Source organism: Nannobrachium achirus (genome assembly GCF_963921795.1).
Source record: "Nannobrachium achirus genome assembly, chromosome: 3".
Taxonomy (NCBI): Eukaryota; Metazoa; Chordata; class Actinopteri; order Myctophiformes; family Myctophidae; genus Nannobrachium; species Nannobrachium achirus.
In genome coordinates, this window is record NC_137812.1 from 42,900,809 (window position 1) to 42,928,622 (window position 27,814).

Below are 27,814 nucleotides of genomic sequence, written 5' to 3' on the forward strand. Positions count from 1 at the left end.
CGGTGTTCTTTATTTTTGTTTAAAACAGAAGTTGTTGGGTTTTTTTGACCACTGAAAAACTATTGTGTTTGCCAGAGAACGTAGTTGCATTTTAATCTGCAAATGTGACGTGAAGACATTGTATATTTTTGTCGCGTTTCCTGAAAGTTTGTACTGTGCCATTATGAGAAGGTCTTTATATTAGAGTCTACATGTATAGATAATTTCCCTACCTACGTATTTCACACAGAAATCATGTGAGTAGCAATGACCCTAGAGGATATGCTTAGAACTGTTTTTACCTTTTTAACAAATTTATGCTTAAAGAATACTGTGACTTTTTCTAAATGAAACTACTTTGTTAGCCCCTTGGTCTCCGATGTTAACATGTTGCTGCTAAGTTTTTGTACCGTAGACTGGGATCCTGATCTGTATGTTCTATAGAACTTCCTGCCCCTGCTGTAAGGGGGTGCCTTGTGTAACAGATAAATATGTCCCCCAACTTTCCCCATGTGCGTTGTGCTTTATCCCCCCCTTCCCCGCCCCCCCCCCCCCCATCTTCAGACTAATGTCAGTTCCCTGACTGATGTTTGTTTATTAAACACAATATTTACCTCAGATTCTTTTCACATTTGCCTTTTTTTTTTGTAATCTCACCAACAGCAGTCGTATAATCACACGTAATCAACGGTCGTATATAAACCCATACACAACCCAAGTCATATAATCACACATAATCATTAACAGACACGGTAATTGCAAACACTCTCCACAATAATATAACATTTTGGTAGTTAATGTTTATAGAGGAAATGAGGTAGTGGTACACAATATAGGCAACTGTAGATACTAACCTTTTGTTGAGAATTCAGTCTCCTATTGAAGACTGCTGTATTTTTTGTTCATCACCTCTTTATAAAGGGGTACTGCCACCTAAAGGGGTTGAGGGGCAGATTACACTGTGACATGAGCTTCTCTGAAAACGGTCTGAAACAGTCTGAAGCTCATGTCGCAGTGTAATCTGCCCCTTGCCCCCCAACAACTGCTGACCAGTATAGTAAGTAGTCATACAGTCAGGCTATACAAACAATTAATTTGATTGGCTTATAATTGCGCATCCCCACAATGACATCATAAAAATATTAACTTGTTTTTTTAAGATGATTCTTAAAGTGACAGTAATCCTTTAGGTGACAGGCCCCCTTTAAGTTAGGGGTAAAACATGTTGTACAGTATATACTGTATGCAGTACAGTACCCCATGTAAGAGGATTTTTTCTTCTTTTTTTTTCATTTATTTGTGTTCATATGACATCTCATTTCATTTTACACTTCATATACACACCTAAATTACAGCACATATCTTCATATTTCCATTATTCAGTATTGAATGTTTCCGAACACCACTCTCTGTGACCTAACAGCTGCCAGACAATACAGACTTGCATGATGGTAATTGAGATATTCAGTATATGGATGGGTCACTTGGTAATTATGCTTTTTTCACACCCTTCCCCAGGAAAAAAGGAACGAAAAAAGAAATCCCTTGGCCCTTGGTGAAAGGAGACAATTGTGTTTTCAACTGCAAAGGGTGTTCTACTCTTTGCTGTATATAGCTCAATAGCGACATCTGCAGGTAAAGGAGGTATGTACAGCTAGCCTGTATTGTCATTTGAGATTTATCCATATCCATAGATTATTAGATTATTAGATTATCCATAGATTAAAAATACAATACATTTGTCTTGATTGCCCACATATTATGCATAGACATTTTCTGGCTGTACTTGTTGGTACTTATAGTGTGTAATGAATCCAAATAGGTAGATAGATACACAGAGGGATATGTGCAGTTCAATCCGATATTACACATTTACAATGTTATTGTATTGTAAGTAATGCTGCAGACAATTCTTTAATTCAATTTGACAAATGCAATTAAATGCAAATTTCTCTTGAAATAATTGTTTTATAGCATCAGACTATTTAAAATGTACCTATATTATACGGTTTACAGTATACAGTACTAATAAATAAACACTTTTTTTATTATGAAAAATAGAATAGGTGAAAAATAGTACTTTATAGTACTTTTTATGGAACATTAAAAAGTACTATAGTTTGTACGTATGTGATCTATATTTTGTATACAGTAGGCCTATTTGATCAGTTTAAATGTTAGTGTATAACAAGCTAAGATAATAGTCACATAATATCTGTAGTGTTCACATAATTACAGTACATCTCAACAAAGTGGACTGGCATGAACATGTGGGAACTTAGCGATAGTAGAGGAGGACAGAAGCCTCAATCATCTCCTTGGAAGCTCTCCATTCTGAGTAGCCACTCCCAGAACGACCATCCAACCCAGTGAAGTCACCACACTGATTGGGTGCCTGGTCAGCAAAGTACCCACCTCCTCCAATACAATACTGCAAACATACAAACACATGCTGCTAAATCATAAAATTACACTTTTTATTTTTCTATTTACTTCTGACATTTGGATAGTCCAGGAAATAAGGTTACACTTGTTGTAGAACTCACACACACACACACACACACACACACACACACACACACACACACACACACACACACACACACACACACACACACACACACACACACACACACACAGATTTTAATAATCAGGATTTACGTGTTCATTGTGGCATCCAGTAGGCTTGACACCAGAGCAGATAGCCATGGCTGCCCTTTCATGATTTATTGCTCTAAATGTGATGAAGCCAGGTTCAAACTCATCTGTAAAAGTATGTATTCAAATGTCATATTTATCTAGTCATCAAAACTTGCATATTACAATTTCATGATAGATTAACAAAAGTAAACAGACATTTTAATGTTTTCATTATCCAATAATATCCATGTTAAATAGACATTTCTTCATTCTCTTGCTCCTTACTTCTTGAGTGTCGTCCATACAAGGCTTTAGTTGTTTCTTTGCCTCCAAAGTCATATATAATTGGAATAGAAGGCCCTTTGTCGCTGCATGACCCTACATTGTATCTCACAGGGTAATTCTGTGGGACACATGCAAAAATAGGAATTAGGGAATTATTATACTGTAAATTCTAAATGATGTATATTTATTAGTTGCTATTATTATTATTATTCACTGCACAATGTGTTTCACCTTAAAGAGCTGATGGAGGTTCCCACCATACAGAGTGAAGAAGCGTCTCTCTGTGTGGTAGCGGAGGATGGAGGCCAGGTTCCAGTGTTCTATTGGAGAGTTGTTGGGGACATGCCATACAGACAAGTCCTCTGCCACTATGTCATAGTAGCCGGGATTCTGGATGGAGAAAGGTATCAAAGTTCAAGTTACTGTAGTGTATAGGTTTCTACTACAGCAGGGGTCTTCAACGTTTTCAGGCCAATGACCCCTTAGTTGAGAGAGAGATGAAGCAGGGACCCCCACAACCTTTTCATAGATTCCATATAATTTCATCATTTGACAGCACCATCATCAGTGACTTTTGGATTCATGTCAATTTGTGTTTTCAGATATTTAACCACTTGAGCCGTCTTTACTGTAATAAACTTTTACTCGTACTTAGTCTGCTCTTTTTCCCCTCTACACCAAACCTCTTTGCCGAAAATAGCCGATCTACAAGCTCACAACGCCTCGCTGCCTGCTGCGAGGCGTTCAAGTTGTTAATATAAAAAGGATTGGAAGATTTGAAGGACCCCCTGTAGTAACTCTGAGGACTCCCTAAGGGTCCCGGATCCCCTGTTGAAGACCCCTGCACAGTATAATGACTACAGTAGCATGCTTACTATAGTGTTTATTCTTTAATACCTTGAAATCATCAGAGGTGGCTCCCTCTGCTGTTCCAAATGTGTTTCTGTTGGCCCAGTTGCCATCTCCATCTGGCAGGTTGGGATTGTTGCCCTGCTGTTTATGTGTTTAAACAGTTATGGTGATTTAGGAAAGATATTTGACAAAATAACTATGCTTACTTTCATAACTGTGAAAGGTAGTTAAAGGCCCAATGATACAAACATGAGCAAAAGTGTGTGTGTGTGTGTGTGTGTGTGTGTGTGTGTGTGTGTGTGTGTGTGTGTGTGTGTGTGTGTGTGTGTGTGTGTGTGTGTGTGTGTCGCGTGCGTGCGTGCGTGCGCGTGCGTGTGCGTGTGTGTGTTTGTGTGAGAGAGAAAGGTGAAGTAGAAATCTTTTTATCATGTCAGCATGCCCTTACCTTCCTGTTGATCGTATTTGTCCCTGAGCTCCTTACAGCTCCTGGCAACAAACTTCACCCTGTCGTTCAACTTCGACAGATGTTCAAAGTTTGTCCCATTGGGTTTTGTGGAAATCTCTGCATCCATGGGAACTACTGCAACTGCAGGGAATTCCTCCTCTGAAAAAGTAAGAATGAACTCATCATAATGCAGCATGTTTGAGCAGGTGTGTGTGTGTGTGTGTGTGTGTGTGTGTGTGTGTGTGTGTGTGTGTGTGTGTGTGTGTGTGTGTAGCTTTGAGAAAAAAAAGTTAAATATACTGTAAAGTATCACCTGAGGGAGAAAGTGAAACAATTTCAGAAGACACACGCTGGCTACCCATTGCCAAAGGGATCATCAGCAGAAGGAGGTGATACATCATCTCTGTGGAAGAAAAACTAACAAAAATGTACAGTAGCTCTGTACAGTATATATATATACACACACACAGTATACAGCAGGGGTGCCCAAACTTTTTTCAAAGGGGGCCACATTAGAAAATATTAAAAAACCCAAGGGCCGACTAAATCTAGACATAATGTAGGCTACTTTTGGTTGGACCATAACAAAGTCAAATGCATATGCATCGCATTTAAACAATTTAAATTAACTGTCATCATCAATATTTAATATCAATGGTCTTTTGTCAGGTGTCTGCTCTGAACAAAACACAAATAACTCTTAGACTTATTTCGCATTACCACTGGCCACATGTAACCAGACATGCAAGGTAGAAAATACAATAAAATAGCCTGTCTTTGACCCCTTCAGAATGAGACAACAGGGGACAATCCTGAAAAATTATTCTCTGGGAAAATATTCTTTGTTTGACGGTGATGCTGGGCCGTTTATAATACCAGTTAGGAATGAAGCCGCGGGCCGTATAAAATGTGTCCTCGGGCCGCATTTGGCCCTCGGGCCGCACTTTGCACACCCCTATACAGTATGTGCATTTATCTACTGTATTCAGTCAGTGTTCTTGTTTACACAAAAGCATAGAGACAATGCACAGACAGCAAATACAAGGTAATAAACTCAAGCAAAACTGAATAAGCAAGCATATCTTCAAAAATATAATACAATATTTTTACCTGATTCTAAGTTACAATGATGTCTTCTGTGGAGTCTCCAGATGTGTTCTGTCAGTACTCAGCAATAATGTACTTTATAAAAGTGGTTCAAGTGGTTCGAAGTCCAAAAACACCAATATAGTTGTATCATAAACAAATGGTTTATCTTGTTTATAGCTTTTATTACTTTTGGGAAGCCCGATAACTTCCTTTTATTTCTAGCCTACTAGCCTACATCTGGTATCTCACAAGTTAAGCTCAAGAGCTCAGTTGGGCTGTAAACTGGTCCTGGTACTTATGGGAGGCTGCATGCTTGGAGACTTCTTGAAACTGGTGAGAACCTGAGGTAAAAAATTACATATGCCATGGGCTCAGAGCTGGATCCCCGAAATAGCCTATCAGACCCAGGCCCAGGGGCCCAAAGGTCAGATGGGACCTCTATAAAATTGTGCAGGGGGACAGTTGCATAGAGTGTGTGCACATTCGATGTATGTGCATGTCGAAGGTTGGTAGGTTTGCTCTGGCTGTGGCACTGACATGCATTTGTGTGAAGGGCAGCATCTCAGGCTCAGGGCCCATAGACTCAAGATGACCCAGTGACAATTTGTGCCCTGCAGGTGGAGACATTGTCATCCTGAAGGAGAGCCCTTCCATTACCAGAAACCAGAATTACTAGGAAAGTCAAGTGTGCTCCTCAGAATGCAGATCCCTGCTCACTAGGGGCGAAATCATTTAGCGACCTACAACTGGGTTGCAACCTGGTCGGTAGTTTTCACCGACTGGGTCGCTAAATCTACCGACTGGGTCACTAAATATACCGACTGGGTCGATTTGAGTTGTAGGTCGCTAAATGATCTACCCTCTCTCTCCCTGCTAGGCCATGTTGCCTACCCAGCGCTGTGTTGCAACCAGTTGCAACCTGTTATAGCGCCACCATGAGGCCGATTTGAAAGATTTATACTGGCAGTTCTTTTAACCTATAGTGGGGATGTGTGTGCAGTTTCACAGCAATGTGACGCTATTTATGATTTGTGGCATTTTGTGCAAAACTTTGGAAGCCAATCGGAATGGAATATCATCTGACTGATACTTCTTGAGCACATTACTAGTAAAGAGGAATGTTTTCCGGATTGATGAGGTTTGGACAAAATCTGTAGGATTAGTAGCAATAGCAAACAATGGGAGAGTGCTTGCAAAGCCGATTGGTCTAGCGGTGCCTAGCCTCGCGTAGCCAGGCTTACTCATCTGCGAAGAGAAAAGCCTGGTGACAATATGAGGCAGAGACAGTTCTAGGAGGTGGGGCTGAATTTTTCCGGAAGTTGTCTTTTTTCACAGTGCGGTGTTCCTGCAAAGGTATTCCCCACTGGAAAACAATCAGGTCTACGTCTCTGACGTTGATTCAGGCGATGTACACCTATTAAGAGCGAGTTAAGAGCTACAATCTATTTTAGTTTTTTCGCTGGGGAATGTAAACAGACCCACACTGCATGACGTAACTTCCGTTAAACGCAGCACTTACGCTAGAAATCTTGGAACCAAGCGGAAGTCATATTGTGCCCAGGGTGAGCGGTGCCCGAGATTAGCTGTTTACAGACAGATGAACGGACGGATTCACGGGAGTGAAAACATAATCCCTCACCTGTTCATACAGCTACATTCATGATTTGAGGCATTTTGTTCCAAAAACGTGTTTTATAAAAGTAGGCCTGCTGGTGGCACTATAACAGGCAGGCCAATGTGAAAAGGGTGGCATTTGTTCCTCGACCTTGTGGGAAAGTGTGCACATTTTCATGGAAATTGCACACTGCATTTATGATTTGAGGCAAAAGAATTCAGTACACATGGCGAATGTGTAGGCAGGCTATGTTGTGACCCTTTATTGCTTTTCACTTTACTACATTACGAAACAAATGACCAACTTGCTCAATTATGACAAAAGTGTTAAGTTAATAATACTAGTCCTTGTGCCCGGGGATGTGCACAGTATATGAGGGATTGAATGTAGGAGTCTCAGAAGTAATGTTGGTGTACTGTACCCGTTGGGCAGATCTTTATGCAGATATATGGTGTTCCATGTTGGAGTGCCCGTTGGGCAGATCTTCATACCCATATATGGTGTTCCGTGATCTCCAAATTTGGGTATTGTTTCAGCATGCGGCTGTTACCATGGTGCCAAGTTTAGTGTAGATTGGAGCAATGGTGCCCCTGTTGCCCTTTGGGGCCCCTGGGGGATACACATGGTCCCTGGTGTAGCTATTGTCATGGCAGACCCCTGAACAGTGTTAGTGCCAAATTTGATGCGGATCAGAGAAATGGTGCACCAAGCTGGATGCTACTGTACATTTGATTCTCAGAATCATCAGAACGAGAGATGTCCTGATGAAGATCTATTAAGATCGAAACATTGACCAGCAATAAACCTACGGAGCTTCCTATCCATCCAGTGTGCAGACTCTATATGTTCTTCATGATGATTCTGCTCGTCTAGCACCTGGGCCACGGTATATGTGCACTAGTTTCTTCATGATTCTCCGAACGCCCCCTGGGGGGTGGTAGAGCCACGAGAAACACTACAGGTGATTCACACAGATGTAGGACTGAACAATTATAGACAAGCTGTAATATTATACAGTACGCTTCTTTATAGCCTAATGCTTGTTAACATTTGAGTAAAATAGACCTACCGGTACATGCTATAACCTATTCTGATTTATCATGAATGTCCTATATCCTTTGAGCACATTTTCTTTCTTTATATATACTGAATATTTATGAGGTTAAGTATAAATCTTCTTTTTCTCTCATGTGCAGTCCCTTACCTTCCTGTTGATCATATGTCCCTGAGCTCCTAACTGCTTCTGGCAACACATCTCACACTGTTACTCAGCTGCACCAGATGTTCAAGGTTTGTCCCATTGGATTTTGAGAATATCTCTGCAGTCTGCATCCCTGGGAAGTACTGTAGGGAATGTCTCCTCTGAAAAAGAAGAAAAGAATCAAACAAATCCTGTGTGTAACTGTGTAAGTGGGATCGTGTGTGTGAGGGGAAGAGAACAGGGTTGAATGTTGTATCACCTATGGGAGAACATTAAACATTTTCAGAAGACACCCGGTGCCCTATTGCCAAAGTGATCATCAGCGGAAGGAAACGATACATCAGTCATCTCTCATCTGTGGAAAACACAAACAAAAGATTGTAGGCTATACAATATGTGTACCTGACTCAGTGACTCAGTGAATTCACAATTTAGTGTTGTGGGAGTCTTCACTGGTGTTCTGCCAATACTGAGCAATGATTTACTTTATACAAGTGGTCCAAGTGGGTCAGAGGAGCACCATTATCTAAACGGCAATAAAAATTGTTTTAGTTTAATAGGGTTAGAAATGGTATGTCATGGGTATAAAGCCCTACACTGGGTGGACTCCTCCTACTGTACATAGCTGACCTTTTAACCTTTCCTACTACGGTACTTGTTGTCAAACAGTAACCGCTGTCACCGCTACTAGACTGTGAACAGCTTTCCCCTCCCTATCAGATCCCCTCCATTGTATCATTTTAAGTCCAGGCTTAAAACCCACTTTTATTCACTAACATCACTCTGATATTGTTCTTCTTTTTTTCACCTCTGAATTGTCTTGTTGTTTATGTTTATTACCTCATGTTCTGTGCAGCACTTTGGTCAATGAGGGTTGCTTTTAAATGTACTTTATTAATGCATTTGAAATGATTCGATTTGATGGGTGGCTGCAAGCTTGAAGACTTCTTGAAACTGGGGAATGGAAGACATAATGGGGTGACCTACTCAGTGACCACTTATGCCCTGCAGGTGGAGACTTTGTCATGCTGGAGGAGAGCACTCCCATCAACAGCAGGTCACTTTAGGACCTGCCTAGCTTAGCCTAGCCCTCCCAGCCAGCCTCTGTTCACTGACATTTACAGTACATTCTAATCCACTGCACTGCTACTGTATTTGTTCATTATTTTTGCAATATCCATTTACAAAAGTGCATGTTTGTTATTTGTTATAAATATACAGATATATGTCTATATGGTTATTTCATGTCTAGGGGTGTAGCTTTTCCGGGTCACTCTGCACAAACGACTTCCTGCCCCTACAGTTTACTTCCCAAAGACAGATCATGGCAAAGCTAAATCCTCTATGGTAATTTTCATGCAATTATAAATACTTTGTTGCTAATGTTTACAAAGGTCTTTATAAATTAAGCAAGTTAAATCTAAAAGAAAAATACACATCATATATAAAATAAATAATAGATTAGAATAGAATAATAGAATAGATTGATATAAACACATTATTGTTTGAATGACAATTGATTCTCAGATTCTCTATGGGCATATAGATTGTAAGTAGATTGTGGAATTGCAAAGATATAGCATGGGCAGAATGTATTACAAAACTTCTGTGGTAATAAAATGTTGCTGTACCATTTAATGTTTGACCAATAATACTATAATAAATAACAATTATATTATTTTTGGTGATGCCGCAGCTCTGCCTCCAAGAAAGGTTACGCTTGAGTTGAACTTGGTTTCACATTGTCTCTCGCAACAAAAATAGTAGAGCTACAGTAGGCCTACTACAAGCTCACAACACTTTCACTGCAAACTTTTGCAAATGAACCTTGACAATTTTTCTGGGCTTTGATTTATAGGTGGCTCACTTATATGCTGCTACACTACACAAACTAAAAAATAAGCACCAGCACCACACACACACACACACACACAAACAAAACCAAACACATCTAATTTCTCTGTCTCTTTTTATCCCCCTCTCTGCTGCGCTGAGTTCCATGACCCATCTATTTTTAGTTGGTTGTTGGGACACTGTGGGAGTTGGGTGGCAGGTTTTCCAGTGGCTGGCACTAATAATTAACTGCTCCATTCAGCAGCAGCAATTAGAACTGGCAACCCATTTGGTGTGCACCACTGCTCCGACTAGTGGTGACAGCCGGCCTGCCTCCTCTGGAAATATTTATGTTAAGATGTTAACATGTCTCATTTCATGAATGAAATGGATGTGACTGTAACACACAATCTAGTTGCTCTCTTCGTTACCTCTCCCTTTTCCACTCTCCCTATTTCTAGATTTCACTTTACCATACATGTTAACTATTCAAATGCACTAATTATCTTAGTTGTATATTTCTTGCCAGTACCCTTTTCAACCCGACCCCCCCCTCCCCTCTCTCTCCAGCCCTCCCTCCCCATCCGCTATTTTCATCTTAATCATGTTTGGCACTGCTCATCTAATGATCCTAATTAAGTTGTACAGAGTCAGCCCTCAATAAACACATACTCACACACACGCACGCACACACATTAAGGGACCTACAGTGTAAACACTAATCCATACTTACTAAACTGTGTGCAAGACACATGGTTAAAGTGCTCTTGGTTGCATTGTTTTCTAATGTAGAGAATACTAGACAACAATTGTTGGAATATGAATTCATATGAATATCCCTGGCAGTCAGACATGGGTCTTCATTTAGCTCTTGTCAAAATGGACCAGCTAAGGGTTAAATGAACACTAAGGATTTTACTATGTATCGCCATACAGTACATCATCTGTAATATCAGTGACATTAAAGACTCTCCCTCCCTCTGGATTCTGTAGATTATTGAGAATACAATGTAGGGATGGAGCTAGCATTCCCAAAGGACTAAAGGGGATTATAATGTCTTGCTGGATAATATTAGTTCACATACCGGATTAGAGGGAACACATTAGACAGACCAGAGCTGCTTTACTCAGCAATAATGTGTACATTCACACATTCAAGTGTTAACACGCAATTTATACTTTGTTGCACAATTGACACATTTAAGTTGCTGTAAATGCCTTATGGCAAATGGCATGTATAAGCATACCCACAGATTAATGTAAAAACAGATGCATAATGAACAAATTTGATTCAGCCACACATTTAAAAAGATAAGCAAAATATAAAAATTCCCAAAATGGATGGACATTATTGAGTTTAAAGCACAGTGTGGCTGTTTAAGCCACAGCAGTAATTGCCTTTGTGATTCCTTGGGTCTCAGCACAGTACTTACTTTTCTAGTTAGCAATGCTTTGAGCTCCCATAGGATCAGGTCACTGGCCTGAACCACACAAATTGATTAACAGTTCCCTCTGGATCTATGTATTGTCTGCAGCCTTAAGGGCTCACGCCAGGTTTTCCTGGGCAAGTACTACCCTGGGAGAAACACAGTAATGTTATGAGGTCATCTGGGCGAGGAGAGGATTGAATCAGGAAAGTATGAAATTAGGGCAGTTGTTAGTCTGTCAATATTTATAGTTGTAATAATTTTAAATCATTACCTCAGAGAAAACCTCCCATTTCTCGTATTTCTCCGTACTATGCTCTTAGGCACACTAAAATATTAGGTGAAAAAGTGGCATCCAGTTGGTGTAAAGTGGTGGTTCTCAAACATTTTCATGTGAAGTACCCCAAATTGAAACGTACATGGCCCAAACCCTTTCTGAAAGGATTTTGACCCCATAAGAGAGGATTTGGGTTGTTACACAGTTTCTAAATTATTCCAAACTTTTCAATTTATTTTTTATTTTTCTAATTTGAATTGAGCAGGTCTACAAGCTGGTACAGAGGGCTACTTTTGAATAGCTGAAGTATAAAATAGGGCTCTAGTGGTTAAAGATAGTGCTCGGGTGGTGCAGTGGTAAAGCCCCTGCCCACTGGAGGTTGTGGGTTCCAATCCACTGTGGTGCATCCGGCTTTGTCGGGCATCTATGCAAACACAATTGGCCTGTGTTCTGGGTAGATAGATACCTTTATTATGGAAGCCGGGAGGGGAGGATGATATTGGTCATTGCACGTAATCCTACGGACTGGGCCGGTACCTTCTGCAGGGAGAGTTGGGCGCAACTTGGGCATGAGGAGTAGGACAGAGGCCCTATGTCCTCCTGGTGGGGGCTCCTCACTGGCAGGTGAGTCAGTAGGATATGACAGCAGTAACACAGAAATGTGTGTGGGGAAGAATCAATGGCATAATGACTGAATTGGGAAGAAAAGGGGGTAAAACAATAACCGGCTACACTAAATAAAAATAAAAAAAGTGGATAGAATAGATATTGTCTGGAATTTGGGATATTCTAATTGTGATATGCAGTGGTGGGCAGTAACAAAGTAAATTTACTTGAATATTGAACACTTTTAAGTATCTGCACTTGACACTTCAATACATCTCAAAGACAAGATTTCTAGGAAAGCTGTCAAGTAACAAGTAACTTCTGAATTTGACGGGTATATCATTATCAAATGTGGTGTAAAAAGGCTTATATCATTAACTTCGAGGAAATGTAAGTTAATAGCGACCGCATGTTTTTTTTTTTTCTTTCATTTGACATTTGTTTTATTAATCCTCTTTGGCATTGTGACTATTTTTACATACAGTGGGATAGGCCTCCAGCACATGTGGGTGGTATGTAGGTTAAAAGCCCATTACACAATGAACGCCATAAGGCTGTCGACTCCAAACCACATGTACTTCTCCTTTGGAAAGCACAGTTACAGTACATTACGTACAATGTCTCTGTGTGTGTGTTCACAGACCTCAATAATTCATGGACACATGGATGCATTTTATCACTTGGTGATGAAATTAGATACTTTGTTAGCTGCTGATTTTATTAGTGAAATGTGTAATTGTATGTAAAATGGACAAATTGTTCATATTGATCAATATTTTCATTTTAGATCCACTGGACAAAAAAACACAGCTCTGTTGCATCTTTATTCAGACAGTTAATTTTGACTGATTTGTCTCATTTCATTTAACAACAATTCTTATATGATATGATAAGATAAGATAAGATATATGATATTATATTTTAGGCTATGTATAGCACGTTTCATCACCAAGTGACAAAACAGTGTAAAATGGAATAAAATATGGTGTAGGGAAGGAAGACCTGCACCACTAGTTCCATTAAGGCCCATAACCAATTAAGGCCCATATCCATTATCCACTATTACATATTTATAATCTCATTAAACAAAAATGCATAGATGCTATTGGTGACTCTGTGACATAAGATATGGTGACAGCAATAGCAGAAAGAATATATGTTATCTCCCTCCCTCCTTTTCTGTGGTTTCGGTCATAGATTTGAGGCACAGGGACACAGAACATTATTCACAGCACAGGCAAAATATGGGATTTGTGAGACTGCCTTGAACTATTCCGACCCCAGTAATGCATCAACCTCATTACCACTCTGACTAGACAGCACTAGTCCACGCCACCACCATCTTTGTTGGCTCGGGTAAGGATACCGGAAAGAAAAAAACCTGTTTGTTCTCACACTGACATGCACAAAATCAGGCCGGGCATCTTCCACATGAACTCCTACACAAATTATTAATGTTTTCCTTTTTTTCTTCCCAGGAGGTGCAGGAAGAAATGAGCGCCTATATAGGGCGTTCAACAGAGGCGCTCCAAAGAAAGGGCGCCCATGTGAGTTGTTATATAATCCTATTCCCCGAAAATCTGACTAATCCTAAATGATGTTATATATCATAATAATGCTTTTGGAATGAAGAGAGTTTAAAAAAAGAAAAAAGAAAAGAAAAGAAAAGAAAGAAGAAAAAAAATCCATAGAGCTTCAAATAAAAGTAGGGCCCAAAGCATGCAGTGTTTTGTTATTTCAGCTATTACAGCTATCCCATGCAGGCCCGGCCTGCTGAATGATCTGTTCTGTGCTTTTCCCAATGAGGAGAAATCCCCTTGATATGTGTTCATACAGGTAACTCTGTTTGCTTGTCTGTGTCAGTACCATTAGCTTTACCATCCTCCACTGTGTCCAATGTGTCCATCATCCCTTGGCCCGGGGCTGGAGCTCTGTTATTATAAAACAAGGAGACCGTGGTAGTTCCACTACTGTCCCTGCTTCCCCTGGTGTTGACATAATAAGCCACGCCATGCTCCGTGTTCAGAGAGCTGTCGTGTTTGTCGTTGCTCGCCACCATGGTGTCCACCGCTGCGCTCGCCCAGCGCTTGCCCCGGCGGCAGCCCAGCAGGCGCAGGAAGGCGTCGCGGAAATCCGCGTTGAACGCGTAAATGATGGGGTTGAGAGAGGAGTTGCTCCAGCCGAACCACACGAACACGTCGAAAGTGGTCTCGCTGACGCAGTGGGGTCCGCGCTGTGCGCCCGGTGACTCCGAGCCGGGACAGAACGGCAGGGCACAGTTAAGAACAAAGAAAGGGAACCAGCAGAACACGAACACACCCATGATGATGCTCAGGGTTTTTAAAACTTTCGTCTCTTTCCTTATGGAGACTTTCAGAGCGCGGTGGGACTGCGGGGTGTGTTGAGGGTAGGAGTGGGGGTGAGAGTGAGAGCGATGTCGATGAAGATGATGATGATGATGGTGATGATGATAATTTGCATTGAGTTGTGGGCACAGGTCAGCAGAGAGCGCAGGTGCGTCCGAGCGGCAGTTCTGTGCGTGTTCTGCCGCGCGCTCCAGGGACGAGATCCTCCGGATCTGCAGCTGGGCTATGCCGTAGATCCGGGTGTATGTGACTATCATGATGGCCACGGGGATGTAGAAGCTGACCAGAGAGGAGGAGATGGCGTACGTCCGACTCAGCCTCGTATCGCAGTTCCCTTCGCCATCGACGTCGCCGTCCAGTGTCAGGTTGTGACCGGGGGTCAATAAGTCTCTCATGACATCATGCCGGTGCCAGTTGAGCTGCACGGGGACAAAGGAGATTACCACGGACACTGTCCACGTCACGGCGATCATGATGGAGGCCACTCTCCTGTTCATGCTCCTCTCGTAGCTGAACGGGCTGGAGATGGCCCAGTAGCGGTCCACGCTGATGATGCACAGGTTGAGGATGGACGCCGTGCTGCACATGATGTCGCACGCCACCCAGGTGTTGCAGAACGCCCCGAACGGCCAGAAGCCAGTGACCTCTGTCACGGCCCGCCATGGCATCACCAGCACCGCCACGAGGAGGTCGGACAGGGCGAGGGACACGATGAAGATGTTGGTCACCTTGGCCCGCAGATGCCTGAACCTGAAGACGGCCACGCACACCGTCAGGTTGCCGAGCAGCGTCCACACGATGAGCAGGGTGAGGATGGAGCCTATGAGAGCGCGCTGTGCCACCGAGTCCTCCTCGCTTCCACTCCCTGCAGAGATGCTCGTGTTATTCATTGCCCGCTCTTTTGTGCGTCCATTTCAAACTAGAGGCTTAAACATACCAGTATAAGCGTCACATTCATTATGTGGAAAATAAAAGAGGCAAGCCGTGCCGCGCGTAAAATTGGTGGCCGGATCGAGCGTCGTAGTGCGTGTCGTCCTGTGGTTAAACTAATCTGTGATGCTCGTTCTGAGCGCACAGCTGTTTACTGGAGACCACGTGCACCAGCAGCTGGTGCTGCTGCCAAAGAAGCGCTCTGAGGCTCTCACACGCACACAACCATCTGAGGAGAGATGTTGGCGATAGATAGCTGATTAATTGACAATCTACTCAAATCAGGTCACATTTTGTTCGTAAAGTGATTTCATCCAAAGTGGATTCCGAGAGAGTTCGTTTACGGACTAAATGGCCTACATTTATAAATGTGGGTTAATTGAAACGAGATCACAGATGAGAGAATATAGCTAGGTTTACAGTATAACCGAGTTTGTGCGAGATTAGGTCCAGCTGCATCTAATTAATTCACTATGTGTCACGGAGATATCCCATGATGCTCATTAGTGTTCATTCATGTTGGCGCCAGGCTGGTCACTAATCATTTTGTAGCAAGCAAGACGTGGAGACGGAGTTGCAAAACAAAATGCTATTTATTGTAAATGACCATCACCTTTCTCCTCTGGCATAGACTACTGTATTCATGATGCAACTCCTTAATCTAGAGGGGTGCTATAGGCTGAGCTATTTTTTAAGTGTCCAAATGATTTTAGTAAGTTCTCAGTTTTAAGTAACTGAAACACTGAGTCTATAGCAATTGTTATATTGATATACACAGTAGAACAATATCAAAAATGTCTTCATTTTTTTTTAGAAAACATCACTAAAGAACCTTTTGGGTTGGACTTGGAATACAGTTTTTTTGAGAGGTTGTAATACTAGTTGTTATGCTTGTGGATGATGTTTGTGGGATAATTGATGTATTAATTGATATCTTTCATTTTCAGAAGGAGGGGCAAATAGAGGTAATGGAATAGAGATTAGATCAGGAGCAGAGACAGGCCATGTTGTTGCAGATTGCCCTACATTAGACAATAATTGATAGCCTTATGCAGTTTGAGATTCATTATGTTTAGTTTGTTTCTTTATACATTTTTTGAATTTTCAGTAGTTTATCTTTTTCTCATTTCTCATGTTTGTCATTCTGCCTTCCTGCACTTGAAATGGGTTGCATGACTATTGACTATACTGGGGGGGGGGCATCTTGCCAGAACTGTTGTAAGATGTCTTCTTAAGTGCCTGAAGTTCCCTGAACTGCTCAGAATCTTTCTGATGATGGCCTTGTGCCAAATATTTGAGAGGTGCTAATGGCTCCTATGTCTGGCTTTGTGTGTATGTGCCTATATATGTCTGTATGAGTGTCCATATGAGCACGGAACTCCATGTGTGGAGATAACTGACGCCACGGACAGAACGGCCCGTGTGTTGTGTTTGCACAGGTGCGATTTTTTTATGTATTACTTTAGCAACTGTGAGCAATAGTTGCACCTCTTCAATGTCCCAAGCTTAGCCTACATACTGTATGAATGTTGTGGCAGCACCATCACCAGCTCACAGGTAGTCACAGGGGCCTTCAGATTATACTTTAACCCCCCGACGGCCTTTTCCACCGGCAAAGAACTGGTTTGGGTTCTTTCTCCCACCTATGGGATGAACCAGAGGTGAGCTTTTCCACCGAGAACCGAGTTGGTTCCGAACCATAAAAGTTGGTGTGTGGCCGATTCGCAAGAACGAACCAAGGTTCCAAGAATGTTGCCATCCCATAGGCGGGAGAAAGAACCCAAACCGGTTCTTTGCCCATGGAAAAGGCCCCACAAGTGCTTTCATCCAAATGGGTTCTGGGAGAGTGCTTCACCAACAAATAAAGTACACAAATATGTTTGAATCAAGAGAAGAAACGCATCACAAATGAAAAGACATAGACTAATCCAAAGAACTTGTGTGTTTCTTTTTTTTTTAATTGATTTGTTTTTGGGCTTTTTATGCCTTTATTTTGATAGGATAGTAGACTGACAGGAAATGGGGAGAGAGACGGGGAATGACATGTGGCAAAGGTCGTCCGGATCGGGAATCGAACCGGTGACGCCAGCATAGCCTAGTATGTGGTATGCACCTTGACCACCAGGCCAACAGGCGCCCCCAGAACTTGTGTGTTTCTTGTGTCTGTCTCTGTGTATGTCTGCGAGCTGGATTGGGGAATATAGGTCATTATAGGCGGTGTTGTATTGGTCTGGTCACGCAGGTAGACGCTGGCCCGTATCTTTTCTGCAGGGTCATGCCTCTCACCCGCACGGACATGCAAACAACCCCCAACATCACACCTCGACAATGTTTACAAACGTGTTAGTGTCACAACAAGGTGATTTAACAAAGGAACGAGTCTGTATGCATATGAACCTGTTAACTCCTGTTAGTCCTGTAGAGCCTAGGTGTTAAGCGTGACGTCTACCAATACAACACTGATTATAGGAGAATGGAATGGAATGTGCAATATATTTCCAATAGCCGCAACAGTAGACTACATATTAATCATAATCAATAATTATCAATTAAAGATAAAATTAGTATTCTATTGAAACAGAAGAGCCTTTATAAAGTTGTGCCAGACTTTTTATTGTCACCAATTCATAAAAAGAAAGAAAAGGAACCAGATAGAGTTGGATAACATTTAACTACACAAGACATGGCACTTTAACAGGTAAAATATTGTTTTCCTAATTGAAAAAAAAAGAAAATACAGATGTCAAGCAGATGCTATAGGTTGCATGCTATCAAACGCATTATTTATATTTCATGGAGTGGTAATGTTACAATAACCCTGTCCTCTCATGCTGTCCTTGTCACCTTCCCCAGTGATTCCCTGAAGGCAAGTTTCAGCCACGGCCATCATCACAGCGCATGGGTCACAGTTGGCAGCAGGACGTCTGTCCTTCACATACGAACAGGCCCTCTGGCTTCGCTGACGTGACAATGGCCACTGCTGCTAGGAACTCATGCTGGAGGAGGAGGGTGTGTGACTGCTGCTAGGAACTCATGCTGGATGAGGAGGGTGTGTGACTGCCGGCGAGGAGGCGACATATGGTGTCCACGCCGCCATGTGGGTCTGTAGCTTCCTCAAGGAATGGGGCAGAATTTCATTGTTTACAGTATAAGCCCTCAGCATGCATGCTACTTTGTGCGTCAAGCACATGATATGATAAATAACTGCCAAGATGATGATATAACGCTGTTTGTGTGTGTGTGTGTGTGTGTGTGTGTGTGTGTGTGTGTGTGTGTGTGTGTGTGTGTGTGTGTGTGTGTGTGTGTGCGTGCGTGCGTGCGTGCGTGCGTGCGTGCGTGCGTGCGTGCGTGCGTGTGTGTGCGCGTGTGTGCGTGCGCGCGTGTGTGTGTGTGAGAGAGAGCACGCATTAGTCAGTACTTTCCTCAGTTTCCCTTCGACTCTCATCTTGTTGATGCTAAAGTTGTCTGGCAACCCAACGACTCCTCAACAAGTCCCCACGTGATGCAGAATGTAGCCTGCATGTCATCCTCTGGCGATCCCCCACTCAGTCCCTTCACAGGGACACACTCGGAGCTCCCGAGTCCCGCCGATCAGGTAACTTCACCAGGGACAGGGAGCCAGGTCACAGTGGGAATCAAAGGATAATACCTCACCATCATGCATTTAGGCATGAATGATAATCTCTTAATCCCAGCAGATCATGTGGACTTGTGTAAGTCAAGCATGAAACACAGTCATGCCATTATTAATTATCAGAGATGTTGATACTATCATTATAACATTCTAGAATGTCAGTACCCCTTACGATTGAGGTTTTACATTTACCAGACGTGACTGATAGGATATCCTTAATGTGAATCACTGTTGATGTTCGTTTCAGCCTGCTTGGAGTAGCAGATGGCTAGGATGTACCATCTCTGGTCATTGTATTGTCCTGTTTTGAAGCAAACCATCACTGCAGATATCTGTACACCTGTAGATTGTTATACATGTGTGGTGTTCCACTGAGAAATTAACCCATCAAATTGATATGTACAGCAGGAGGGCATTGCCTCAACATTGTGGAGCCACTGGTCCTTATACTCTATCATTGTTGTGACAAATAGAAATGCCCCTTCCATAGACTTTGTCAGCACCAACTCTACATTGAAGGCGTTGTGTAATACACACAGGAAAGATACCCTTTGTCTTGTCTAATACATATTATCATTCTCAGTCCATTTAAATGTGAAGTTATATTATATTGTTAGAACAAGTGTTAAATAGCTTTATAGTCTGATCATCGCTATGGTGTTTGGTCAGTAACAGGTGTCTCTCTGACTCTAAACAGAAAAATGCATTTTCAGGTCAGGATACCAATTGGAAGAAATAACTCACACAGGACACTGGATAAAAAAAGTGAAATTAGAAGTGATGACACAAAGCAGCGTGAAGATAAAATTGGAACTGGAACACTATAAAATTGGTACTCTCCTGATTGGAGGAAATTGGCAATCTATCTAAAAATTGATTTTCTGTATACTAAAGAGCTGGAGAGATAGGGAGACCGCTGCTATTAAATAAACACTCAGTTACTATCAGAATAAATAACTTCATTTTATGGTTCACTTTCTAGTTTTTTTTATGACGAAATTGTTTGCATGAATTACCTATAGCCTACTACCAGTAAGACTCCCTAATCAGGAGATAAGCGACCGTCAGGTCGTATACACAAACTTTAGAAGGCAATCGTAGCCAATCAGGAGGGAATATGGGAAATGGGACAGCTCCATGCTGATGACATGACTTTAGAGATACTGTGTACCGCTTTGCGTGATTTTAGGCCCAAATCTGTAGGAGCAGTGTCCAAAAATGTGTTTTGCAAAAATCGGCCTGATGGTGGCACTAGAAGAGCTTGAAGAGGGCCATGTGAGAAATGAGGGTGGAGGTTGTGATTTGCCATCCAAGGAGTGTGTGTGCAAAGTTTGGCATTGATAGGGCTAAGGGTGGCGGAGATAAGAGTAGGGACAAAAGTGTGACGTGACGTGATAATTCTAAAATCCACAATCTTTGACATTAATGTTGCTAAGCACTAGCCCTAGTAGTCGATGTCTGTATATGGATTTCTCTGGAACAACTGCTCAGACTACACAACATACACATTGTACACCTTATCCTACAATAGAACACATTAATAATATACTACTGCCTATATTAAAAATAACACTTTAAACCTCTTTCAACCTGGTGTCACTATTTTGGTCAGATTTCCAAATCTTCCAAATTGTCAACATTTCCAGAAATAACAAAAACAGCAGATCTACAAGATCACAGTGCATCGGGATGCAACACGAGGTGAGCTTGTAGATCTGCTATATTTTCACAATTCTTTATGCTCAATTAGGATGTGTTGATGTCTGCTCGCATAAAAAGTCTCAGCTGCTACTCCTTTAATTCCAGACAGCTACTGGTTTTACCTTGTAGATTCTCTCCAGTAACATCAATCCAAATGTAGGTCACCTGGCATTACCCGTCTCTGGGAAGAGACAGATAGTGCTGCCTGCCTGGCTACCTTGAAAATCCAGAGCTTGCAGGCAGAGCAGATAGGATGCTTTACTCAAAACACAGAACACAGATACAAGAGATCACTTGCAGCCAGGGTATTGGCTAACTGCAAATATGTACAATCTGTATTGATCGTGTTTATTGCTGTTTACTGCACTTGAAAGTATTTTGGTGTAGGCCTATTTATTTTGAACATAACAAAAACAAAACAAACATACTGCTTAAAAAAAAAAGAAGAAAAAAAAAGATTTGGAATTGTTCTCCACTACCCGCTAGCTTCAGAGTGGCTTGAAAATGATTATTCCTTACATACATTACTCAAAATTAAGGGATTATTCCCACAGTAAAACTAATCCTTAACTTTAGATTCTCTGTATTATACTCACTGTTCTCCACTACCCGCTAGCTTCAGAGAACATCATCCTGACCTCTTAACTGAACTCCAGCACCAATCCACTCTGATTTTCATAATCAACCACAGTGGGCCTGTTCTTCAGATCAAATGGCTACAGCTGTGGATAAAGGCAGCATTTGGCTCTGGGGCAGAGCAGAGCTGAGGTCACAGTATTAGTGGAAAACACTGGAATGCACTTTAGTAACACTTGATTTGTCTTTATTAAGGACAATAACCTTTTTCTAATAGTTTAGGTGAAACCACACTAGTATCAGAACCGTCACATTTTATTGTTGATTGACTGTCACGCTCTGACATCACACTCTGACATCACTGTGATCTGATGTCAGGGGAACCACACTAACATAATCCCTTTCATGCCCAATTGCCCATATATGGAGATCCCTGATGTCATCAATATTAACCCCATATCTGTGAATGCCAATATATACAGGTACATGTCAATCTAACCTATAGACTATACATGTCAGTCTAACCAGTATGGCTGGTTCTACAGACAGAGATTTCCATATATGGGCATAAAACGGATTCTGTTAGTGTGGTTTCCCAAACAGGACTTCACAGAGAGAGGAACACATTTCACTTTTTTGTTTTAGAACTTGTACTATTTTTGTGCATTGGCTTATTTGGGGCACATTGCAATTATTTCCATTTGAACACATCTTTTCCTAAAAAGTCAAAATGTAAAATAATCTCCAAACAGTCACTATACATGATTGTGTAATGTTTGAGGGTTGAAGTGTCACTCATATTCAGTCTTCAGTTGTACTGTGTTTGCCTTGACATATATACAGTACAGTGCATAAATACTAAATGTCAGTACAGTCCCTACTATTACTCACTGTATGCAGCAGGGAGCACCGATGGTCTCCAGAGCTGCATTCAGCACAAGCAGTCCCATCTCTCTAGGATACCCTGAGACAGGTCTGACAAATGCTGCTGCGCTTGTGTGTTCCGCTGCAGGCCACTCTAGGATGACCTCGTCAAACAGCTCTGAACGCCCCACCACGTTACATTCTTCCCTCAGTGTGCATATTTCACATCTCTCTCTCTCCCTCTGCAGGCTCTCGTTCAGGTCTCTCCGCAACTTTGCCTCTTTTGCCTTCTGTTCCTCCACTTTCAATGTGACCATCCTCAGCTGTTGCTGAAGGGCCTCCGCTTTCACTGTGACAAGCCTCAGCTGCTGCTGGAGGGTCTCTCTTTTCTTTCTCTCCTCTTTCTGGTTTTCCAGATCCCTCTCTTTCTCCCTTTTGCTCTTCTCCCGCTCGTTCCTGATCAGCTCCTCCCTTTGCCTCGCACTCTGCTCCTCCATCCTGCTCTGCTCCTCCATGACCTGGGTGAGTCCATTCAATTCGTTTTGCAAAGCTTCTCTCTTCACCTCCTCTCCCTGCCTGATGGTCTGCTCCCTCTCTAGCTGTTGAAGTTGCCATTGTCTCTCATTCTTTTCATGTTCTGCTCTGTCTCTCTGGATGATATTCTCCACCTCTCTCCTCATGCTCCCCTCCGTGTCTCGCTGCTCCTCGAGGGTTTTGATGACTTCTTCAAGTCGCACTCGCAATGTGTCCCTCTTTGTCTCCTCCTCCTTCCTTATCTCTGTGACTATCGCCATATCTTGGATCTGCCGCTCCTTCTCTATCTTGACATTGTCTTCCATCCTCTCTCTTTCGGCCGCCTCCTCCCTCCCTCTGGACAGTTTACTCTCCATCTCACGTTCCTTCTGTTGGTTTCTCTGCAGATCCTCCATCTGCCTGGTGCTCTTCTGCTGAGCCTTCTCTAGCTCCCTCTGGTACCACTCTCTCATTGCTTCCTTCCTTTCCCCCTTCTGAAGCTCCACATTCACAGGTTGCAGCCTCGTTTCCTGCTGTGGCACTTGGGCCACCTTCTCTTCTGGCTCGTCACACAGCTCTCGGAGCGTTTTGCAGGTGTAGAGGCTTCCTCTGTTGGCCTCTGATATGCTGTCCACCAAGTTCAGGAGCACGGCCACCTGGTCCTTGGTCTTTGAGGTATGGTTGCTGAAGTTGCAGTACCTCCCTCCACACTTGGCCACCAACTCAGCCAGGCCCTCAGACCACTGCATGGGGCAGTCCCTCACGGACATCCCCTCATCCAGACCGTCTCCATGGGTGAACACCACCACAGAGAACTCCAGAGCCCGGGGTCCCAGTGCCTGTTGAATAAGCCTCACAGCCTCCCTCTCTTCCTGGGTGAACCTCCCAATCTGGAGCACCAGGAGGAAAGCGTGCACGCCCGGAAAGAGGAGAGTAACACACCTCCTCAGCTCCCTCTGCACCTCCTTGGAGGTCTGCTGTCTGTCCACCGAGGCTGGTGTGTCCATGAGAGTGATGTGTCTGCCATGGAAATCGCCGCACGCTCTGAGGCACTGTTGGTTGATGGAGAAACTGCTGAACTTTGACTTGAAGGCCCTGCGACCCAGGATGGAGTTGGCGGTGGAGCTTTTCCCGGTTGTGGTCTTGCCCAGCAGCACTAGCCTGACTTCACTGGAAGAGACAGAGGAAGGCTCCTTCCTACCTGATAGACAGAGGTCAGTGGAGAACAGAGTGAGTGTAACGCACATACTGTAAAAACATCAGTGAAGGAAAGAAACAAGCACAAACAAACTAAATAACTTAACTGACCTTCAGCTGTAGAGGTGAATGAAGACTGCTTGTTGTTGGAAGACATGTTGCTTCTCCTTTCAGGTCTCTTCTGCTCTGATGGCAAACACAGCTGTGTAGCTCTCTATTTAGAGCAAATTCAAGAGTTGTGGGGGTGTGTCCGTGGGCAGTGGGCTCCAGGAGGCCCTCCTTTCCTGAACTGTGACCTTGATGATGTCAACATCATCAGTCTGGAAAACAGTGGTCCAATAATCTGTCTCTAAACCTCTCAGCAACATCATCCTATCAGTGAGTATACATACCATTAGAGAAGGGACATGGTTCCAATGTATGCAACAAAAAGCTTATCAGGTTAAACAAAATCGTTCTGAATTGTCATTGTGATCAAAGTCCATTCCTTTCATTGCTGTGTTGAGAATGATCCTATCAGCTGATCAATGAGACAGGCGGCCTGCATATATTTGCAGACAAACCAATCACTAATGAGTGACAAGTCTGTTAAAACAAAAGTGATTGATTTCTGTATACAAAAAAACAAACCTTTAATCATAGCTGTGTTTGCATCAACACAACACAGCTGCAATAACTGTTAATCAAGACCTAGTTAAGCAATGCACCACTCATGTAAACGAACGCTGATCAAAACTAGTCTGACTACAAACAAGTCTATGACCTTGTGTTTATTTTTTCTGGATGCAATTTTTATTTATGTGCCAAACATACATAATGGACCTGGATAGGCCTGTCACAATTAATATCGTTTAATAGCAATTATTTGAGATTTTCTGCATATTCGTAATAATCATTTCCATGTTGGAAAATATTTTCTAACATTTTTAAACACTTGTGATAATAGCAGATCTACAAGCTCAAAACGTGTTTTGAGCATGTAGATCTGCTATTCCTACTATTATTCCACTATGTTATTACATTTATGTAAGTTATTTGTCATATCTGCCCCGTGTGACTTTTGTTTATGAAGCCTAAAAGCCAAGCAGAATTTAGTTTAGTATCAAAACTGTCACATCTTGACCGTATCTGTCTGGGTAATGCTTCTCTTTCATTGTTGATTGACTGTCACGCTCTGACATCACGCTCTGACATCACTGTGATGTCAGGGAAACCACATTAACAGAATCCCTTTTATGCCCATACATGGAGATCCCTGATGTCATCAATATTAAGCCCATATCTGTGAATGCCAATATATATATATATACAGGTATGTCAATCTAAACTATAGACTAGTAAGACGCCTCAGGGCGACAAGCGACCTCGGCCTAAAGGGGCGAGGTCACGACATGTCTTGGCCATCTGGCCAGTGATGTATATCGGACCAGTTACCCATATGGAGATCTATGTACTGTATATGGAGATATGCTGTGAGACCCCAAACATGCTTAGCTCTAGTTATTTGTTATGTGAATATCCTATGACGTCTATCATATCTACATACAATCCCTTTTATGCCCATACATGGAGATCCCGGTCTGAACCAGCCAAACAGATATGAGCTGTCTTCCTCCATGGGCATTCCCATATGAAGTTAGATATGGGCTTAATATTGATAACATCAGGGATCTCCATATATGGGCATAGAGTGGTTCCCATGACATCACAACATACAATCCCTTTTATGCCCATACATGGAGATCCCTGTCTGAACCAGCCACACCACTGTGATGTCACCTGTTTATGCCCATATATGGAGATCCCTGCTCTGAGTATCTGACATCACTGTGATGTCACCTGTGATGTCACAGTGATGTGTCAGGGAAACCACAGTGTCATGCGTTATCCCTGCTCTGAGTATCTGACATCACTGCGATGTCACCTGTGATGTCACAGTGATGTGTCATGGGAACCACAGTGTCAGGCGTTACCCGCACGGACGTATACGGACAAGCTGTGACGGTTCTGACAGTAAACTGCGACCTATGGTCGCAACTATACATGTCAGTCTAACCAGTGTGGCTGGTTCTACAGACAGGGATCTCCAAATGGGCATAAAAGGGATTCTGTTAGTGTGGTTTCCCTAACAGGACTTGCCCATACATGTATATGGAGGACACATCAGCCACATACAATCCCTTTTATGCCCATGTATGGAGATCCCTGTCTGTAGAACCAGCCACACTGGTTAGACTGATATGTATAGTCTACTCTATAGGTTAGCTTTTCGCCCTTCGGCGTCTTACTAGTATTTATTCATAATGTTCCAATGTTCAACGACAGAAATTGTTGATCGCAATTATTTGAGCGATAGTCAATCGCCAAGTAAAATGTCATAATCGTGACAGCCCTAGACCAGGATGTATTATAATGAAAGGGTTTGTTCTTAGCTATAATGTAAAAGGCAACATCTGGTCCCTCCTGTTAGCTTGTTTGTTCATTCATTTTTTACTTTTTGCTTTTTCTGAGGCCTCTCAATCTCATTCCAGTTTAGCTTTGATCAGCCCAGCAATGGGAGAAGTCTGTTGTTATTAAGAGTAGTTTCTGACTTAATAATTACTTTCTATTAAGTTCTTTAATACTGTAATACTGTTATGCTCAGTATTGTTAAACCACATTCAACCTGTCATCCCTATTTTGGGCATGTCATTATAGGAAAAACCTTTATGAAATGTTCAGACACTTTCAAAAATGTTTCAAAAATATCACAGCTTGTAGATCTGCTAAGCCTACTGTATATACAGTAGGCTTTTCTTGGTAAAAAACAAACAAAACAAAACAAAAAATGAAATACATGTATAGGCTCTCATTGAAATTTGCACCCACAGAAACCTGAATATTGGAAGAAAAGGTGTTAAGGAATTAATGGGATTCATTCCATTCTAAAACCTGGAAAGGATTGTCTCATGAGGTTTTTATGGTCGATTAGTAACAAATGCTTTAACAAACACTTATATTTTACACATTCATATTTGTAAAATTCTGATTGTTTTGACATCCATTCCCTTATAATATATATTGCTCATAATATTGCAAATCTAGGAATGCCTGACATATTCAACTTTTACACTCACTGTAAGTGAGTGCATTAGTTAAATGCCCAAAATACATTGTAATGTAATCCCTATAGCTGGATGTCTGGCTGTTGGTCCGTTAATAATTGAGTCTATGCATGTTTAAGGCGCGGCTTGGATTGTCTTACTGCTCCCTCACATGTGCAAGGAACACCTGACATTAACTATTTAACAATGGTGATTTCCATAAGGCTTTGAGATATTTCTCTCTCTCTGTGTGTGTGTGTGTGTGTGTGTGTGTGTGTGTGTGTGTGTGTGTGTGTGTGTGTGTGTGTGTGTGTGTGTGTGTGTGTGTGTGTGTGTGTGTGTGTGTGTGTTTGTGTGTGTGTGTGTTAATCCATGTTACACATGAGTGTAAAATAGTGACAATGGCAAAACAAATAATTATCATAATCTCTGTAGATAAAGTTGACAATTCAGATTTATCATGATTCTGTACATACTGTACAAAGATTTGTGACATTACAGTACATTGGAACGGAGTCTTTATGTAACAAAAACGACTGCTGGTAAAGTCATCGCTGTAACAAAGCAGCCCACAAAGTGACACGTGTTCGTACGGATGCTGTTGGTTATGAGCATGTTGACTGTATAACAAAGGTGATGACGATGATGATGATGACATCAATATTGTCATTGTCATGACAATCAAGGCATTGCAAAGGCTC

At 42.2% G+C, this 27,814-nt stretch overlaps 2 protein-coding genes across 2 annotated transcripts; both read right to left on the reverse strand.

Moving 5' to 3' along the window:
- Positions 1-2,257: 2,257 nt before the first annotated feature.
- Positions 2,258-4,328, reverse strand: LOC308282267 (intelectin-like; the record flags this gene model as incomplete). Its single annotated transcript, XM_080722613.1, has 7 exons — positions 2,258-2,410; positions 2,641-2,744; positions 2,905-3,022; positions 3,136-3,294; positions 3,802-3,897; positions 3,963-3,970; positions 4,202-4,328. 7 exons carry the CDS (start codon positions 4,326-4,328, stop codon positions 2,258-2,260), a joined length of 765 nt encoding a protein of 254 aa, XP_080578739.1.
- Positions 4,329-14,077: 9,749 nt separating this feature from the next.
- LOC308282268 (D(1) dopamine receptor-like) lies at positions 14,078-15,505 on the reverse strand (the record flags this gene model as incomplete). Its single annotated transcript, XM_080722614.1, has 1 exon — positions 14,078-15,505. One exon carries the CDS (start codon positions 15,503-15,505, stop codon positions 14,078-14,080), a length of 1,428 nt encoding a protein of 475 aa, XP_080578740.1.
- Positions 15,506-27,814: the final 12,309 nt, after the last annotated feature.